General features: G+C 33.9%; 2 protein-coding genes across 3 annotated transcripts in view; one reads left to right on the top strand and one right to left on the bottom strand.

The window, feature by feature from the left end:
* Positions 1-3,043, bottom strand: part of LOC130630501 (membrane-spanning 4-domains subfamily A member 8-like) — a 40,920-nt gene extending 37,877 nt beyond the window's left edge. The window contains exon 1 of the mRNA XM_057444022.1: positions 3,033-3,043. The gene's annotated coding sequence lies outside the window, so the exon portion shown is untranslated. The remainder of the gene's footprint in view (positions 1-3,032) is intronic.
* Positions 3,044-16,125: 13,082 nt separating this feature from the next.
* On the top strand, positions 16,126-19,909 carry LOC130627509 (uncharacterized). 2 transcript variants are annotated; one of them, XM_057441389.1, is made up of 5 exons: positions 16,126-16,902; positions 17,026-17,110; positions 18,236-18,497; positions 18,911-19,036; positions 19,469-19,909. In XM_057441389.1, exons 2-5 carry the CDS (start codon positions 17,035-17,037, stop codon positions 19,527-19,529), a joined length of 525 nt encoding a protein of 174 aa, XP_057297372.1. In that variant the 5' UTR covers positions 16,126-16,902; positions 17,026-17,034; the 3' UTR covers positions 19,530-19,909. The 2 variants fall into 2 exon arrangements, with proteins under 2 accessions (XP_057297372.1, XP_057297371.1); XM_057441388.1 differs by having other exon boundaries at positions 16,142-16,902; positions 18,840-19,036.

Raw genomic sequence — 19,909 nt, 5'->3', positions numbered from 1 at the left:
TGTTAACATCAAAGATAAATGTATCATAAATGTAAAAAACAACTTTTTAGGACAAAGCATTCTTACTACTAAGTGAGCACACAACACTATTCTTCTTGCTTTAAAAAATAAGATTAAAATAATTCGTTAACAAAATTCAATCTAGCTCAGGCTACAAAAAGTTAATTATATGCTAAACTAAGATATCTTTGAAAAGATGCCATACACTGCCTCTTTTTTCAACAATAAATGCAAATGCACTAGCTCTTTTGGAACATGTATTCAGTATGGAATTAGCTACCTTTCATGTTGATAGAAAATATATTTAAAAAAAGTATTCTGTTTATATAAAAAATCAACTCTGGCCTACTTTTCACCACATCAGATTTTAAAAACTAACGTTTTTCTCAAAAAAATATTTTAATTTTTTTATAAAATTATTATTCAACAGATAACCGAAAAAAACATATCAATTTAAATTTTTTAATAGCAAATTTCCAGAGTTAATGTATACTAATAATAGCATGGCTTTATTACGTATTATGACGTTTAACAGTTAAAAATTTATTGTTGCCAGAAATTGTATCCTGGAAGAATCAATTTTTATATGAAAATTATACCAATAATCATGATTTTCCTCAAAAAGTTACTTTTTGGTCTTATAACAGCAGATCACTGAGAATTTACACAACTAAAAATCTTGTGGTAACATTTTTAAAATTAAAAATCTTGATTTTGTAAACATTATATGCACAAATTCTAAAAAATTATAAAAAAAAATTAAAAGTAATTGGAAATATCATCTTTTTTAAAACATCTATGGACACGCTGCGTACAAAAAAAGAATTGTATGGAGCAAAAGATCGAAATGGAACTGAAGTTTAAAAAAAATGTCTTTTAGTAAAAAACACAATCGTTACGGAGAAAATATCACTTGCCGTAAAAATATAGTCTGCGGCCATGTGGAGGGGCGGATGGACATAGCAAACAAAATAGTAGATGATCGCAGTGAATACAACATGGTATGACATAGCCCTCCCTTTGTCATGTATTCCTGCAGTATATATTTGCTATAGGTTACTTCTAACGACAAAGCAATGTGTTTCGTTAATATATTAACACTTTTAAACCACTCCATAAGTGAATAATAAAAAATAAAAAATTGCATGCGCAAATTAACAAATATAGGTTCATTCGTGTTGTTTTTTTCATGGAATTCCTGGTACAATGTGCATATGTTATACAGTGACAGTCTTATCTCTAGTTCTGATTCACTGGTGGGACTGTCAAGATTGAGGCCCTAGACGCCTCTTTAGTTTTGATCTTTAATAAATCCCAGTTAAATCAGATGTTCCAAGGGTACAATCTTAACGGCCCCATCACTGCTTCTCTGCTATCGTAATAACTCCAGTTTAAAATGGTGCCAGATGTAATTCTTGTAAGTAGATGTTTTTTATCTTCTCTTTTTTTCTCATTTTCTGTAATCGCTTTTACTTTCGATTTTTTGTCGATTTATTATTTGTTACTTTTTCTGTTTAAAGTGTAAATGATACAGTTTCCCTGTAGTGTGTGTGGAAAACCAGTTAAAAACAACAGACATGCAATTTTAAGCAATTATTGTGATAAGTGGTCCCACTGTAATTGCAATAAAATCTATACTTTTGAATACCTATTTCATTAAACAAGGTCCAATGATCCTTGGCTATGCCTAAGTTATGTAAATCATGTCATGCCCTTTTTTTATTCCTCAGATACAAATGTTGTAAAAATATGGACAATGCTCCCACTTCCGTAATAACTAAAACAGGTAACGACTAGTATCCGCAGAACCACCACAGAACAAGCAGCGAACCACCAGTCTCCGTAGAACAACCAGAGAACCAGCAGCGAACCGGCAGTACTATGACAGAACGAGTAGTCTTGGTTGAGAACCACCAGAAAATGTTGATGAGAAAAAACAATAGTTGACGGAATCATCAGAATAGCGATCGCTGTAAATGCTCCATGCCTTATAAAAAAAAATAAAAAAAAACCTGCAAAATTTCGGTAGAATTTACTATCCCGCCCCTTATTTCCGGGAATATTGAGAATAAATTAGTAGTATATGTCATTATGTTCATTATATCTTTTAGGTTTATGTGTACGGCTTTATGCCATAATTAAGAATAAAGATCTATTCACATTCTGGTAGCAGAGGCTAGTTAAGAAGATGGCAACTGGAACAATCATGATGACACAAAAGTATGGATTGCCCCAATTTTCTGAAGATGGGGATTTTATGGGAAGTAGTTACAGAACTTCCAAAGAAGAAACAAGGACCAGTTGTTTATTTGAGTTTAAATTCAGAAGTACGTCAGCCTTAACGAAAGAAGAATTGAATGAAGAAGATGGTTTAAATAAACTTGTTAATAAAATAAAAGAACTATATGGCATTACTGAAGATCAAGCAATGTTCAATGCTTACGAAAAATTTGAGACCTTTCACCGTTCCAAGACAATGTCGATTGGTGATTATGTAAATGAATTTGAACAGTTGAATCAAAAACTTAAGAGTTTTAAAATCGAGTTACCAACTGCAGTTCTTGCATATCAACTACTAAAAAATGCACATGTACCGAAAGCTACACGTGAACTAACACGTGCTACGGTTCCTTCCCTCACATACGACTCTATGAAAAAACAGATAAAAGCCATTTATGATCAATGTGCTCAAAGTGAAAGTAGTAGAGACAGTAATGATATTGGTGTTGAGCAAGAAGTATTATATGGTCAAAAGTTTGACAGACGACGTTTTAACAATTGGAACACTCGTGGACGTGGCAGAGGTGGTAAATATTTCAGTGCTAAAAGAAGCCAGTACAACCCTAATGGTCCTGATGGACATCCATTGCAATGTCACCATTGCAAATCTATAATGCATTTCATGAATGACTTTCCTGATAAGAATAAAGGAAGCAAAGGGCAGGATAAAGTACATGTGCAGTTTTTCGCAAAGGGTGTGGAACAATGCTTTATGGAGCAAGTTGTGTTTGAGTCTTTGAATTGTGCTTTACTAAACTCAGGATGTTCATCGACAGTTTGTGCTAAAAATTGGCTTGACTGTTACATAGACACTATGCCAGAAGGGACAGCTTTAGCTGAAAGTAAGAGTAACAAGTCCTTTAAATTTGGGCCAGGTGGAAGCTTCCCCTCAGTTAAAAAAGTTAACATCCCTGTTAATATGGCTGGAATGCAAGCCCATATTCTTACTGATGTTGTCGATTGTGAATTACCATTATTGTTATCAAAAAAGAGTCTGAAAGCAGCTAATAGCCAACTTGATTTTGTTAATGATAAAGTCACTATGTTTGGAAGAGACATTCCTTTACAACACACGTCAAATGGCCATTACTGTATACCTCTTACACCTAAGCAAGTTGCTGTTAACAAAACATCTCCGGGTGTAAATGCCACCAGAGTTATATTCACAGTCAACGATCTCACTGTAAAATCACCTGAAGAAAAATGCAAAATAGCTACAAAGCTTCACAAACAGTTTGGACATCCCATAGACAGCAGCAAACTGAAAACTCTTCTCCAAGATGAAAATGTTGAAGATAAAGAGTTATTTCAGCAAATTGACAATGTTACAAACTCTTGTGACACATGCAGTAGATATATATGAAGGCTCGATCAAGGGCCAATTGTCTCACTACCAATGGCCTCAGATGTCAATGAATGCCTTGCCATGGACCTAAAATTCCTGACAGTTAATCATAAAAAGTTAACCATACTTCATATGATTGATGTGTTCTGTAGATACAGTGCATCAACAATTATCAAATCCAAGAATAAGGAAATTATCGTCGACACAATTCTCAAGCACTGGGTTGCTATTTTTGGCACACCAAACTCGATTTTTTCAGACAACGGAGGGGAGTTCAACAATGAGCTCTTAAAGGGGCACTCCAGTGAAAAAAAATATTTGAAAAAAATGTTATTTTAAGAAGACAATACATAAATATGTCAGAATAAACCTTTTACAATCGTTAAAAATCTTTATTTATACCTTAATGGGGTCTGTAAACATCTTCAATTTTAAATAAATTTGCAAGGTTGCGTAAAGTTGAGAGGACTAGGTCCGAATAAATAGGCATACGTCACATCGTGCAGACAGTCCGTGAGCTCAGCAGCACACCTTCTAAAAGTTTGTTTACTTAGTGTTTACATTGTTCGTTGATAAAACGTCTTGTAGTAATGACGAAGATTTTAACTTAGAAAACATAGAATAGGATAATTCGGATAAACATAGAATAGGATAATCTCTTCATGAAAAAGACTTTACAAAGCTACAGCCACACGACTTCGAACCTCTTGTGTCTCACAAGGGAGAAATTAATAATGATGCAAAGTGACGAGGTGTCTTCTACTAACTCAAAACAACGTTCTGAGCAAAATATTTTTTAAAGAAATAGAAAATATATTTAATTGGCTTTTTTTTAACATTCTTTTCATCACAAAAACTTTATCATTTGTTTCAGTAAAAAAACTTTCTTACTTTACAAGCCAATTTATTTTTATTTCACAATTCAGCAATATTTTTCATCCGCACGTGCTTTTTTGCACACAAATGCAAACAAATTTTATGTAACGTTGAAATTTTCACCATGATGGAGGACCATTCAAATGCGTGATCGAAAGATCGAATAATGTTCGGGTCGTGATAAGTTGGTAAACATGAGTATTAATATTGTACAAATAAAAATCATTCTTATGATTATGGTAGGTCATAAATGCGTTGCAGAAGCTACTGACTTATAAGTAGTTGTTTTGACAAAGCTGTTTTAGAAACTGCATTATCAGCATCACATGCAGCCTTAAACATTACAAAGATTGAAGAAAATGAGTACATTTACCCCCTGAAAATATTCGGCATGTCCTTCCATAAAAAAAGCTTCTTTTTTGAAAAACAAAGAATAGAAACTTGATCGCTACGAAAGATGTGTAACTACTTTCTGAGTACGTATATAGCAAAAAAGAAAAAAGTGATTTTTACTGGAGTTCCCCTTTAAGAGATGTAGCAGAACTGTTAAACACAAGAGTGTATACAACAGCAGCAGAAGCTCCATGGTCAAATGGTGTATGTGAGCATCATAATTTCATCCTGGAAAATATGATTATGAAAATTGTTGACAACACTAGTTGTTCTGTTGAAAATGCACTTACATGGGCCAATTGTGCCAAGAATGCGTTGCATAATAACCGTGGATTCAGTCTCAATCAGCTTGTATTTGGACGCAATCCAAATCTCCCATCTGTGCTTACAGCCAAGCCTCCTGTTCTTCGAACAGTTACACCCAGTCAATTAATTGCGAATCATCTGAATGCCCTGCATGTTGCTCGCAAAGCATTCATTGAAAGTGAATCTTAAAACAGCACTCAGTCATCAAACACGGACATCTACCAGCAAAGATTTTTATAATGGTGAATTGGTATACTATAAGCGACGTGGAGAGAAAGAGTGGAGAGGACCTGGTGTAGTCCTTGGCATTGATGGAAAACAGGTCCTTGTTAAACATGGAGGAACTTACGTTCGAGTGTCACTTGCAATCAGTGAAGGGACACCGTAGTTGTCAGGAAAGCACAAGTGAAAACCCTCAAGTGAAGAAAACTACAACCAAAGAAGAAGATTGCTTTGATGAGATTTCAAACAGCGTAGCGAATGGGTTGCTTGAAAGCGTAAACGATTTTGATATCAACACATCGTCAGAAGTTGGTACTTGATGACATTCCTAGTGATCATGCCGTAAATACAAATGAGATCCCTGCTATTTCCCATGCTCAGGTTGAAACAACACATCAATCAAGCATTGAGCAAGAAGTTTCTAACACACCTCGCAATGAACAGTCATTGACAGTGACCCTTCCAAAAGTCAGGGAGAGGGTTAGGTTTATTGATCCTGATACTAATAAACTTGCTGAATTTATGGTTGTTAGTCGTGCTGGTAAAGTAGGAAAATCTGGAGTTGGAGCATATAAGAATTGGTTGAATGTCAAAGATGTTAAAACCAAAGCCATGAAATCAATTGACTTTGAAAACATTTTGGATTGGGAAAAGGTAAACACAGAGTCAGTATATAATGTAGAAACGTCATGTGATGTTAGTGAAGCTCAACATAAAGAATTAACTAAATGGCGTGATTACAATGTTTATGATGAAGTTGAAGACAAAGGGCAAGACATAACCACAACCCACTGGGCGATATCTGAGAAAAGTCATGATGGTAAAACAGAAATTAAAGCACGATTAGTGGCACAAGGTTTTGAGGAGGACACTATTGGTATACGAACAGACTCGCCAACTGTAAACAAGGAGAACTTTCGTCTTGTGTGTAATATTGGTGCAACCCATGGATGGAAAATTTTACAGTCTTGATATTAAAGCTGGGTTTCTTCAAGGTGCCAAGATTGATAGAGTCGTACATCTTCTTCCACCACCAGAAGCTAACACAGACAAGTTGTGGAAACTAAAAACACCTGTTTATGGCTTGTGCGACGCTTCACGCGCTTGGTATGAGACATTATCTAACGAATTCGATAAAGTTGGAGCTACAAGAAGCATTTATGACAATGCATTATTTTTCTGGAGAAAAGAAACTCTCAAAGGTGTAATTTGCTGTCATGTTGACGATTGCTTCTTCGTTGGAAGTGATTTGTTTCATGACACTATCATTGCACATTTACGTAAGACATTCTCACTTAGTAAAGAGAATTCAAAGTCGTGTAACTTTTTGGGATTAGAAATTGAACAAGAGTGTGGTGCAGTAATTATTCATCAGCATAATTACATTAGTAACATTTCACCAATTAATTTGACCAATAGTACGTCTACAATTCCACTTACAAAATATGAAGCACGTCAAATTCAATGGGCAGCAAAATAAACTAGACCTGATGCTGCTTACGTTGCCTGTGATTTAAGCACTCGCATAAGACATGGAACAGTTGCTGATGCTCGTAGAGCTAACAAGCAGCTGAAACATCTGCAGCAAACTGAAGTAAAGATTGTTATTTCAAACACTGGAGATGTTAAAGCATCATCGCTCATACTTTTCAGTGATGCATCACATGGAAATTTAATTAATGGCGGCTCACAAGGTGGATTTGTTCTGCTACTGCATGGTGAAAGCAAAATTCCGCCAATTATTTGGAGATCTCACAAGTTAAAAAGGGCTGTTAAAAGCGCCATGGGTGCGGAAACCATGGCTCTCTTAGAAGGTGCGGAACATGCTATGTTGATCAGATCCCTAATTAAAGAGATTTTTTCAGTTGATATACCAATTATCTGTATATCAGAAAATAAATCACTTGCAGAAGCAGTCAAAAATACCAACGTCATAGAAGATAAACGATTGTATATTGATATTTGTGCACTTCGTGAGATGGTCGAAAAAGGAGAAATGGGGGAACTTATTCTTACGAAATCAAGTGATCAGATTGCTGACTGTCTTACGAAAGGCACTGCTTCAGCTGAAAACCTGCTACGTATACTATCCGGTAGAGAACAGTTGAAATACCGTTAAGTTTTGGTTAATTAAAACAAATATAACAGTATGCCAAATGACACTTTAAAAGCATTCTTACATTGTGTTCCTGCGTCTTGCAGTTTCTTTTCTTGAACATACTTTATGATTTTGTTTTATTGAGAGAGAATGTAGTGGCAAGATTGTCATTATGTTCATTATATCTTTTAGGTTTAGATGTATGGCTTTATGCCATAATGAAGAATACAGATCTATTCACAGTATACACTATATTAGTGAAATATTATCCAAATTATACCGTTCTGGGATTAAAAAATCAAGACTCATTCTGTTTCCTTGCAATTTACTCTTCAACGCAATAAATAACAAACCAACATTTCAATCTTTTTCAGTAATTTCAATCAGGAATGCTAATGATTACCATGATAACAACAATAGCTAGAACATAGAACTCGGTAATACGACGACCATCTTTTTTTAACGAGCGTCTAAAATACATATGTTACCTCCAGCAAAACAACACTTTTCTTGCTGATTCAAATCGTGAATTTTTATGAAATGAATAACAAAGATCGACTTTTTGTATTGTGATTAATAGCCAGTGGAAAGTAGGGTCTTCGATTGTTATGTATTTAATTTGCTTCGTTGCGCTCACTTTGGCGTGGAAGTTTAATATTGGAACTATTTATTCATTGGTGGTTCTGTGATGATACTGCCGGTTCGCTGTTGGTTTTCTGGTCGTTCTACAGGGACTGCTGGTTCTGTGGAGACTGGTTGTTACCTGTTTTAGTTATTACATCCCACTTCAACTAATTTACAAACCTTTGTTCAACCGATTTGGAGAGGTGAACGCAAAATGCCCTTTCTCGAAACGAAAAAAAACAGGTCATGGTCCTGGACGCGAGATGAAGAGGGATTGCGAGGATGATTTTGAAGGAAGCAATGAGGCACTATGCATGTACTGTAAAAGGTCATCTATGCATTAACCAACGTGCTGGATCACTAGCCATGTGCAAGCAATGGAGTTGGTCAAATGCGTAGACAGCAAAAAAACTTATATTGATTGGCAAACTAAGATACAAAGTGTTGTATGTAATCATTTCCTTGCAAAGATGCAGAAAAAAGACAACACACCAGGACTTAACCCTTATGTGTGACTTATTTGTGGTCATTCTTATAAGGGAGACATTGTGACCATTGCCACTGTTTTTACATTCAGGTCATACTCACCTATATCATCCATCGAAATACGCAAGGCTAAAAGAGCATTAAGCATAGGAGAAGAAGCAGGTCAAAGTTAACATACTAGCACTTCTTAATTATTTCCACGTCCCTTTTGGGCACAGGATGGGTAGGCGGAATAAAGGGAAAAAAGTGCGCAAAGCATCAACATTGCCATTACAGCAAAACCGAAAGGAGAATGGCAGCTGAAGTTGTGTCAGTAACAGTTGAGGGCAATATTTGTGTTCTTGTGGCCGAAATACAATCAGAGTTTCCTAATTGAGCCCTAAGGGGCCTTCAAAAATTTTTTGGGGCCCTGTTAGCGGGATATTGGCCCTAAGGGAGGGAGGGGGGTTCAAGTTTGAAAAAAGAATCCGCGAACGATTGAGAAATTTCAAAAATTTGTTTGTGGCCTGAAAATTCTTCGTTCGCGAGCAGTGTCTCATGTCATCAATTCCGATAACTTTTATCTACAAAACACGCCCCTGAGCCTTCTAAGATTTATCCAAATGTATGTATTTCACGGACAGAAATCTGCTAAAAGAGGGGGGAGGGGGTCCAAATCTTAGCGGCGATATCCCGCTAACGGGGACCAAAAAATTTTTTGAAGGCCCCTAATTTTGTCTCTAGGGAATTGCACTGAATTGCTTTTAAATCCAACTTTATCAAAATTTAAGGTTACAGACTTAGCTTTACTCTTTCTCGCAGCCAAAGTTTTGTTTTAAAGGAACATTTTTTAAGCTTTTTTGTTGTAGTTGTCAGAGGGATTTTCTCCTCCTGGAGGTCAAAGTTATTGCACATGCTCCAAGGTCTGACAAATGGCTTTGTATTTTACAGGGCAGGATCAAAACCAGTCAGTAGCCATTTTATTACCTGGATTCTATTCTCGTCTTAAAGCAATAATCAAATTTTGCACATGATAGAATACCAATGACAAATTTCCCTCCACAACTACTTAAATTAGAATATACAGTTCGAATTTCGAAGGAAAAAAAAACATTCGAAATTACATAAGAAACGAACCAACCAAATAAGGGTATTTGTTTCATTTACTTTAAACCGACTTACCCTTCCAAACATTCCAAGTCAGCGCATCGTCTGATTCAAATGTCTTTTCGCATGTTACGCAGAAGCAAATTGTATATTCACCAGTGGCTTTTACTTTTACTTTTTGCTCATGAGCAATCAGAGCTCTTGCAGTATTGAAGTTTGTACAAATTTTTTTGCATAGGGTCCTACTCGCATCTTTTAACTGGCCTTCGGGCTGTTTTGGGAGGTCCCCTGCTGGTTGTGATAGTTTGTTAATACTTCCTTGTATTTATTCAGTTCAATTTTTGTAAACTTTCATTCCCAGAAAAGATTATCTGTATCTGTATCTATATCTGTATCTGCAGCCAACGTTCCATGTGATATGTGAACCAGCCCACGCTGGGAAGAAAAAATACCCAGAATGCTTTGCGCAACCGTCAAAGAACTATTACATGTATTACAGTATATTACTAAGTATTACAGTGTATTACCAAATACTACAAAATATTACAGTTAGATGTTACAAGTACTACAGTGTATTACCGAATACTACAAGGTATTACAGTGTATTACTGAATACTACAAAATATTACAGTATATTACTAAGTACTACAGTGTATTACTGAATACTACAAAGTATTACAGTGTATTACCGAATACTACAAGGTATTACAGTATATTACTAAGTATTACAGTGTATTACTAAATACTACAAAATATTACAGTATATTACTAAGTACTACAGTGTATTACTGAATACTACAAAGTATTACAGTGTATTACTGAATACTACAAGGTATTACAGTGTATTACTGAATACTACAAGGTATTACAGTGTATTACTGAATACTACAAAGTATTACAGTGTATTACTGAATACTACAAAGTATTACAGTATATTACCGAATACTACAAGGTATTACAGTGTATTACCGAATACTACAAGGCATTACAGTATATTACCGAATACTACAAGGTATTACAGTATATTACCGAATACTACAAAGTATTACAGTATATTACTGAATACTACAAGGCATTACAGTATATTACCGAATACTACAAGGTATTACAGTGTATTACTGAATACTACAAGATATTACAGTGTATTACCGAATACTACAAGGCATTACAGTATATTACCGAATACTACAAGGTATTACAGTATATTACCGAATACTACAAAGTATTACAGTATATTACTGAATACTACAAGGCATTACAGTATATTACCGAATACTACAAGGTATTACAGTGTATTACTGAATACTACAAGATATTACAGTGTATTACCGAATACTACAAGGTATTACAGTGTATTACTGAATACTACAAGGTATTACAGTATATTACCGAATACTACAAAGTATTACAGTATATTACTGAATACTACAAGGTATTACAGTGTATTTCTGAATATACTACAAAGTAATACAGTGTAAAATACGGGATATTACTATGTACTACACTGTATTACTGTATTTTACAAAGATATTATGCTAGGCACTAGTATGTATACTAGGCAGTATTATGTGTTAACAACATTACGACGTTGATAAATTGCTTAACGTCGTGTGTCGGATGTCGTTGGAAGAATACGACAATGTCGGATACGACATATTCACAGACTAAATGGATCCTTCCATGAAGTGCTTCCCCAAAATACGGCTATTATAATAGAGATTAATCACATTAGGTTTGTCGTTTGTTATAAATAAAACATTATAAATGAATAAATGATTATAAATGATGGCTGCTGTAAAGAAGTTTGCATTGTGACAAATTACGCGAGTAAAATTTGTTTTCTCCAAATTATCTTTTTTTATTTATCTAACACGATATCAAAAAGCAAGTATTGATATGACATATTCTTCCTCGTTTCATCTAACACGCAGAACCTTTTCTTTATCTGAACACAAGAGACATATAAGAAAGCAGCTTTGGAAAATCGTCGGCACTAATAATAATTAATACTACACAAACTGGTGATGAGAAAATTGTTGGAGAATATTGATCGACGTCCAAAATGTTTCCAGAGCTTGCGTGCACAATGCGTACACAGAGATAAAAATTCTCCGGTAATATCAGAAATACGCAGGATCCAGGAAAACTTCATGTTTTATTTCCGCTGTGCAAGTAGAAAACGACATTTATATTTGCTTTTTCTTTCTGACTTCAAGAAGCTGTATAACGCTGTGGTTCCACACATTTATCTCTATAGTAACAGCCGTATTTTCTGGCCAAGAAAAAAACCGTGTTGCGGAAACACGAAAATACGGCTTTTTAAAACCGTACGGAGGAGATTTTTTTTTCACTGTCGCCGCATTTAAGAATTCAATAATAAGTCAACCAATCAGCAATCTTAAATTTTGTTTTCCTATTGTTAAATTATTTTTTCCCGCGTGTGTTATCACATCGGTAGTTTTAACTTTTTCACGCTCCGGCAAATGACCAAAAATGCAGTCTAAGAAGTAGGGAGCACAAGTTTTCGTCATGGTCAGTGTTAGGTTTTTTTCTTCCAAAAGTTTTTTACTTTTGCATTATTTGTTTTCTGCATACGGTTTCACATGTAAAGGTAAATAAATTATCACGTTTTTTAGCCATATATAACTCTTAAAAAAAAACAATTTTAAGATTTTGACTACGAACGAAGATTTTGAGGTAGCTAGCATCCTAAAGTCAAATAGCTAGTATTATTGCTTTTTTTCCTCCGTTTTATATAAGATCTTTTTATTCTAGGCAACATTATTTATTTTCGTTTTATCTTCGCCAATCTGATTTCTACAACCCCATGTTGTTGCTGCTGTTAGCTAGCTCAGGACCAAAATTGAAAGTAGCCAAATATAGTGGCTGCACCAAAATTTTCAAATAACGTTTTTTATACTAATGTAGTATTAGGTAGCTAGCTACGCCTTTTACTGTAAAATAACACAGGCTTTCAGATATGTTTTCATTTAAACTGACAATGAACATTTCAAACGTATTCTTTAAAAAAAATTGTTGAGTAATTGTTTTGCTTATGTGTGACTCCGTTTACCTGGACTAAGCGCTCAATTCGGTGTTAACGACAGGCTCTGTGTTTTTATTTAAAGCAAGGTTGCAATAAAGTCTTTCTGGACAAGTAGAGTCAGTTATTTTGCAGGGAGAAACCAGAATTTGATCATAATATCTAAATGACTAAAATTAAAAATTAATAAAAACAACTCTTTTTTATATTTTCAAAGAAAACAACTTTGAAAATTATCATCCTGCTAGACTCTAAAAGGAGTAACAGCCAATTACTGGAGATATACTTTTATCTTGCATTTGCGCTCGCCGCTGCTTAGTTGCCAATGATTAAACCTTTAAGTAAAAGGTTCAGACAATTGCTGAGAAATTATAAAAGTCTAATCATTTGACATGCCAAGCAAGGGAGACTAAAATCTTTACAATCTCACAAGTCATCTACAAAAGAAGGCTCTTTAAAAGAATTAAAGAGTCTGTTATTTATATGGATAATAATTACTAGTTATCGCAAGGTACAGAGTAACAAATTGGCATATGTTTAAAATATGATTTTTTGTGTGATTATTTTCCGAGCGTTTAGACCTAGTTTACTCTTAGTGAAAAATAATTTTGTTTTAAACTTCAATCAATCAAAGGCAGGAATAATTAAAATAATTAAAAGGACGATTATGCGCAGTATAATCACGTTTAATGGAGCGCAAAATATTTATTGCCCAGTGCACCTTGATTATTCGACCGTTCATCATTCCAGCTCAAATCACGCGCGAGACAGGCGTTGTTGTGTGCTTACTATCGTTTCACCGCCAACGCGCCATCATTTATTTCATCATGGACATGTGACTTTCTTGTTGTGCTCGGTCGGAATATCGATATTCCGTCTTCACACTCGCCCGTAAGTATGATCAATTCAGTGGATGCGAGTAAGCGAGGGCGTAAGAAGAAGTACGCCCACAATAGAGAATCTAGCTTCATAGTCAGTTGCCTCCCTTTTACATCTGAAGTAACATTCAACTTCCTCTGATAAAATTAGTTAATTTACTGCGAGTATAACATGATTAATTAAATTAGTGTAAATTGTTTTAAAAAAATACAGAGCATGTTAATAAAGATTTTTAAGTTAAGAACAAAAAAAGTCTTATTTACATAGACAAGAGCTGTGTTTTCAAAAGTTTTGTTTACTTGCATAAGATTATTTTAGTTCAAAGCACGGTTTACACCATCAATATAAAATCTTATTTCTACATGCGAATAACATCCGTTTGATCTATGACGTGAATGTTTTGTTTAAAAAAGTTTAAAGAGAACTAACGATTGATAACAAGTTGTGCTTAAAATTTTTGTTAAAATGTGTAAATTTTTTTACATTTGCGAGCTTTCGTTCTCGAGATATGTGAGGTCAAAGTAGTACTACGGTCACCGCCATGACAGTGTCGATGAGACGTTTCTGTTCAGTAAATTATTAACTTGTGTCACGTAATTCTGCGGGGATATAAACAAGCTTGTTCTGAATGAACGAAGCGAGGGAATGTTAAACAGGAAAAACTGTGTCTCCTATTATTGTCTGAGAGTAATTTTATTCATCATATTAAAAAATTTTTCGTAGACTTAAATGATGTTTCATTGTCATACTTGTGGACATGAGATTAGCACTTAAAAATGTACGTATTACGTGTATTCGAATTTATTATCCAGTTTCTTCTGCCTTATTTTTTGTATTGAAACATTTTGAAGGACGACAGGTGCTTTAATTCGCTATTTTCAAAAACAAGAGTTCAAATAATTATGCGCAATAAAGTGGAATAAAGTGGCAAATGATTTATATTATCCTACAGAAAATTCTAACTTGATTTTATATCCAATAAATAATTTAAAAAAATTTTTTTAGAAATAATGAATATACTGAACATGTTCCAGAAGCATTACAGTACATTCCAGGAATTTTTAGATCTCCATCTGTGTTGGTAATTATAACATTGATAAATGTAACGAGTATGGCTTGAGTAATCTAAACATTATCGACATCATAACAGTATGGTTTTTGTAGGCTTATCGACAAAAATTATCATTGGTAGCGCTATTGGAGCTGTCCTGATTTTGATTGTCATCGTCGCTTATTGCTGTGTGATGCATAAAAGATGTATCAAAAATAAAGGGGAACATCAAGAGGGAAAGGCTGCCGTGAATGAACCTGAATTTACCCGCATAAACATCACGTCGGGGACAACAATGAATCCGAAGTTTTTTAACCGAAGCCAGATTTTTCATGGTTTGATCTCGTACCTAAATCTAACTACACTACATTAAAAAAGGTTTAAAAAAATAATACACCTTATCTGCTTACACTTTGTCGATACTAAGTGCCGAATGTTTTTAATGACTGATGACAATTGGGGTACAATTAAAAACAAGGCAAGCACAAAAAGTTTTTCGACCATTGAACGTGTTTTTTAATTCCTAAACCTGTTGAATAGAGACGATGGATACTCCCACAACCTATTAAGACGTAGCAGATTTAACACAAATTATTGTCAGTTCTTCTTTCCTGAGGATCATGTAACTGAACCAAATATATAAAAGCTGTTGGAATCTGTAGCAATAGTTGGACTAATTCGATAATCTAGAAGAAATTTACTTTTTAGGGATAAATAAAGATTTTAACCAAAAGAACGTCAATATTCATATTAGTTGAGTTTTTGAGCAAACTGGAAAAACAAAATAACAGTTGGAAGATATCATTAATCTTGACTAAAAACTATCAATGCCGTTGTAGAATATAAATGTGTCGGAAGGACGATTTCTACTCATCATATAGAAAAAGAAGTGATTCAAATATGGTGGTATATCATCGAACTAAACATTTCTCGTACTGATCCCACAGCCTCCATATATCGCCTTATGTAGGTGGATTACTTAAATTTTATTAGTAATGTGTTTTGAATCACAATGACCTTACAGGATAAAAAAAGTAACTTCGTATGTGCCAAAAATAGGATGAGAAAATTAGTTAGTTGTTAGTTTTCAAATCATTGTCATTTTTATCAACCTCACTATCATTCCATCTTGATATGAGGCTGCATTCAAACATAAGAGTTGCTAGGCAACTCCCATCGGCAGTTAGTAAACAACTTCTTATATTATCTCACCACACTAACATAAATAATTTTATTGTTCTGACGTCAGATTCTTCTAATTATGTGCTAGGGGTAGTTTTAAACTCCCCCTAACACATAATTAGAAGAGGAGGTCTTTCCCTCGTATGAATAAATTATTCATACGAGGGAAAGAACTCCGCTCAATAGAAACACACGTCAGTACTATTATTTCTATTCAATTAGAACGGATTTTGTTTTTATTATCATGGGAATTTCAATATTTTGCATATTTAAATTTACTTAAAATTTGCACTTTTAATTGCAATCATGGCTCACGTATGAGCCAAAAGCTTAAAACAACGTACTATAAAAGTTGTTGTTGTTGTTTTTATTCGACTCAGACATGTCATGAATGTAACGGGATAGAATTACTAGAACAAGTTAAAAACATATAAACAAGCTGTAGCTAGTTTAAACGTGAAACGTAAGAAAAATGGATAAATATCTACCTATACATAGCTGCAACCCCGGGCATAATATATTGGAAAAGAGGGTGAAATTTAAAGGATGGCAGACATTTAAGAACGCTGTTTCAGACTGAGGACTCAGTGTATTTCAAGTTACTTAGGTAAAGCCGCATTAAACGAGAGAATATTTGCAAATAAAAACGCTCACATCTGATATTCTTCGTATATTGTTTTAACTGGAAACAAGATAATGCAAAAAAAATATGGTACTCAAGAAATATATATCATGTTCTTCAGCTAGTATTTTCTCTTTTATAAAACACGGGACAATCACCGGAATAAGTAAAACACATGACATTACACACAAGATGACACGCATACAAATATTGCATGCAGCTTCGCAGTGAAAGTTTACCTTGGTCGACACACAACTCTATTTAAAATCTGGATCATAGCACGTAAACTTAATTAGAATAAACGTCATCAAATTCTAATGAAACTAATTAATATATAAAAACGATCATTTTATTAACGCATAACAAACAAAAACATACTACAGAGAAGTAAAGACAGGTTCCTAAACAGGTAATTTATATTTTATCGTTATCAGTTTAGAAAAAAAAATATATAGAACTTAGCTAGTTTATTGGGCATTTTATTGCGTTTTTTTAGATAAGATTATTGATATCAAGTTACATTTTTCTTTAGTACACTTTAATGATTACTCAACAACAGCCCATAAGTTATGCCACCCCGGTGCATACCAAAGTTCCACGAAATATTTTCATAATTGGTGAGTATGCTGGTTTAAGGTTAATGTTCACTCCGACAAATTTTCCGTGTAAAAGGAAATTCTTTGCTACGAGGATGCGCAATTTGAAATCTGTTGGAATGCCTGAAAAAATTTTTTTTCCAGGAACCTTTTTTTTTATGTGAGAAATATATTTTGGTCAATCAAATTGGTACGAGAACAAAAGAAAAGAAAAGTAAATAAATAAATAATAACAAAAAAAAGTGATTAGCAGAATAACCAATAAAGCTGCATAATTCTTATTGTTTCGTTTTATTTTGTTGTGGAGTGCAAATTTCAACTATTCAGAAAGTTTTTGACAATTCAGTACAATTTAAAAATTTTCTGAATTTTACCTCCACGGAAAATTTGTTGAAAGTGGAATTTCACCTTTAAGCATTGTCGAAATGTTAATTTTTTTAAAAGTATAGCCGTAATTAATTACTTGTTTAAGCTTACAAGTGGAAGAAAATCCACGTAATACCGATGCAGAAAATATACACGACTAGTCTATATTATAATACCAAACTTTCCTTCTGTAAGCCAAAGATGGTAGCTGCAAGTAGTAAAGACGAATTACCGTTCATTCTCCGCGTGCTAAACGCCAGTGTTTAACACACTTTTCTTGAATTATTTGTTTTTATGTACCACTGCTATTTCTCATTTTGGACAAACAAAGTGAACGTGATTTTTGAAATCCTCACCAAGACTTGATAAAATGTCAAATCTTTAGATTCAGGCAACAAACCCGTAAGAAAGTTTTTTTAGTTTTGTTCTAATTAACATCTGCTTGAAACAGAAGCTTATTAGTAGAAATCAAAAATTAAGAAGACTTTCACTGTAACATTAATACAACCAAGACAGCTTTTTCACATGTCGGATTAAGTTGAAAATTTATACACATACACCGATTTAACGATGCTGAATATGATCTTAAAGTCAAAACATTAAAATTCTAAAATTTCAAATTCGGGAAACCCAGTTTTTAAAATACTAACTGAAGTGTTAATGCATTCAAATTGTTTAAAAGTAAAAACCGCAGAATACTAAGAATCCACTTTTACTTGAAAAAAGAAAAGAAAAGAAAGCTCAATTTAATTAGTAAAACTAGTATCGTTTTCTTTTCAGGTGTCGTTTTGATATTCACTGGTGATCTAACATTAGGTCTTAGCGTCAGTATCTTCGGGGAGCTTCAGATAAAATGGGTCCCAATAAATCAACACGGTCTTTCAGTACTGATTTCCGTGTGGATTGTAGTAACTGGCGTGTTGGCTCTGTACATTTGTCGTAATTCACAAAGTCAGAGACTAGTTGCAATTTACAGAATAATAGCAATGATAGGAGTAATTTTAACTTTTATCGCTGCCGTAGCATCAGCAGTTGGATTTGTGTAAGTAATCTATATTACATAAAACCCATTCGCGAAATTTTATTCACTACAAGCTTTTCGACTCCAGGCTTAAAAAAAATTGCTAAATTTCGGAAACATATTTACATTTGATTTTGAATATGGAATATTTGTTCTAAACATAAAAAAAATCTCAGTGTGCAATTCAAAAACTTGTAAATTGCGAAAGTTTATCTTTCGAAATCTTTCTAATTTTAAAATCTCGAAAAAAATTTCAGTTGGTGAATTCGCAAAAATTTATCAAAACAAATTCGCGACTTTTCTCATATTGAAGTGAATAAAACGAGATTTTTAATCTAGTAATTCAACTTGGTCAATCTTTAGAGTTTACTTGACATGCCAACGTAAAACCCGCTATGACTCAGCTCACCGATACGTTTATTCGTACTTTCCAGAGATACATTGCAACAAGAATCGTTATTATGGAATTATTGTGCACGGAGTTCTCTTTGTCCTGCACTTCTTGCAAATTCTATTCTTAATAGCAGCCGCTGTGTTTGGGTTCGAGCTCGACCAACCAGGTTAGTGTCTTTATTACCCACCCTGCAATCGCTTTCGGCGTATTTTATCGTAAGAAAACATGGTCCTTACTTTCTTATGGATTTTTCTTTCACTTTATAACTCACTTTATAACTAATGCTAGATCTACCACAAGTGAAATATTCTTTACTCGTCAGGGTTCTAACATCAGCAGAAAGAGAGTAGCTAAATAATAATCCTGCTTGGTAGCTTATAATATCCCTGTTTTTATCAATCGAAAGCAGTTAAGTCAAGGAAATCTACTACTTAAAATAATCCTCGATAATCTATTTTCGATAAGAATTGCATTTACCCTTAGTTAAAAAAATTATTACTTAGAAATGTGCACCAAAAAACATTTTTTTACTTTATATAGGAATATATCGAGTTAGTATGATTTTAAACTAACCAAAAATATACCTTTAAATCTTCAGGGCAACCAGCAAATCCGCAAATTTTCCAAATTGTGCAGCAACCAACTGTACCACAAACTAACATGTTTGTCCAAGATCTTGAAATGACGAAGCCTCAACAACATCAAAACATTCCACACTATGCAGCAACCAACGATACGACAAACTAAAATATTTGTCCAAGATCTTGAAATGAGAAAACCTTAAGGTACTCTAGTCAATAGTTTAGCGAATACTAAAGAATTAAATGATACAAGAAGAAATACGAATTAGTTCATCATTCTCGACAAATACAGACTGCCAATTTAGATACGCTGGATAACAATGTAATCTTTACTTAACAAAATTAAATATTTATTTAATTATTTAAGATTCAAAGTAATAGAACTTTAACTAATTTAAATTTTTATTCCATCTTATTTATTATTAAGAATGTCAATAAATACTTGCTTCGAAAGCATA

This window comes from Hydractinia symbiolongicarpus, chromosome 2 (assembly GCF_029227915.1).
Source record: "Hydractinia symbiolongicarpus strain clone_291-10 chromosome 2, HSymV2.1, whole genome shotgun sequence".
In the NCBI taxonomy this organism is placed as follows: domain Eukaryota; kingdom Metazoa; phylum Cnidaria; class Hydrozoa; order Anthoathecata; family Hydractiniidae; genus Hydractinia; species Hydractinia symbiolongicarpus.
Note: the sequence above shows the minus strand (reverse complement) of the source record. Positions and strands in the feature narration are given on the sequence as shown.

Excerpts from the sequence above, each read along its gene's own strand:
- LOC130627509 (XM_057441388.1), top strand. The coding sequence starts at position 17,035 with ATGATTACTCAACAACAGCCCATAAGTTATGCCACCCCGGTGCATACC. Across the intron at positions 17,111-18,235 it reads ACGAAATATTTTCATAATTG|GTGTCGTTTTGATATTCACT; the intron begins GTGAGTATGCTG and ends TTTTCTTTTCAG. Across the intron at positions 18,498-18,839 it reads GCATCAGCAGTTGGATTTGT|AGTTTACTTGACATGCCAAC; the intron begins GTAAGTAATCTA and ends GTCAATCTTTAG.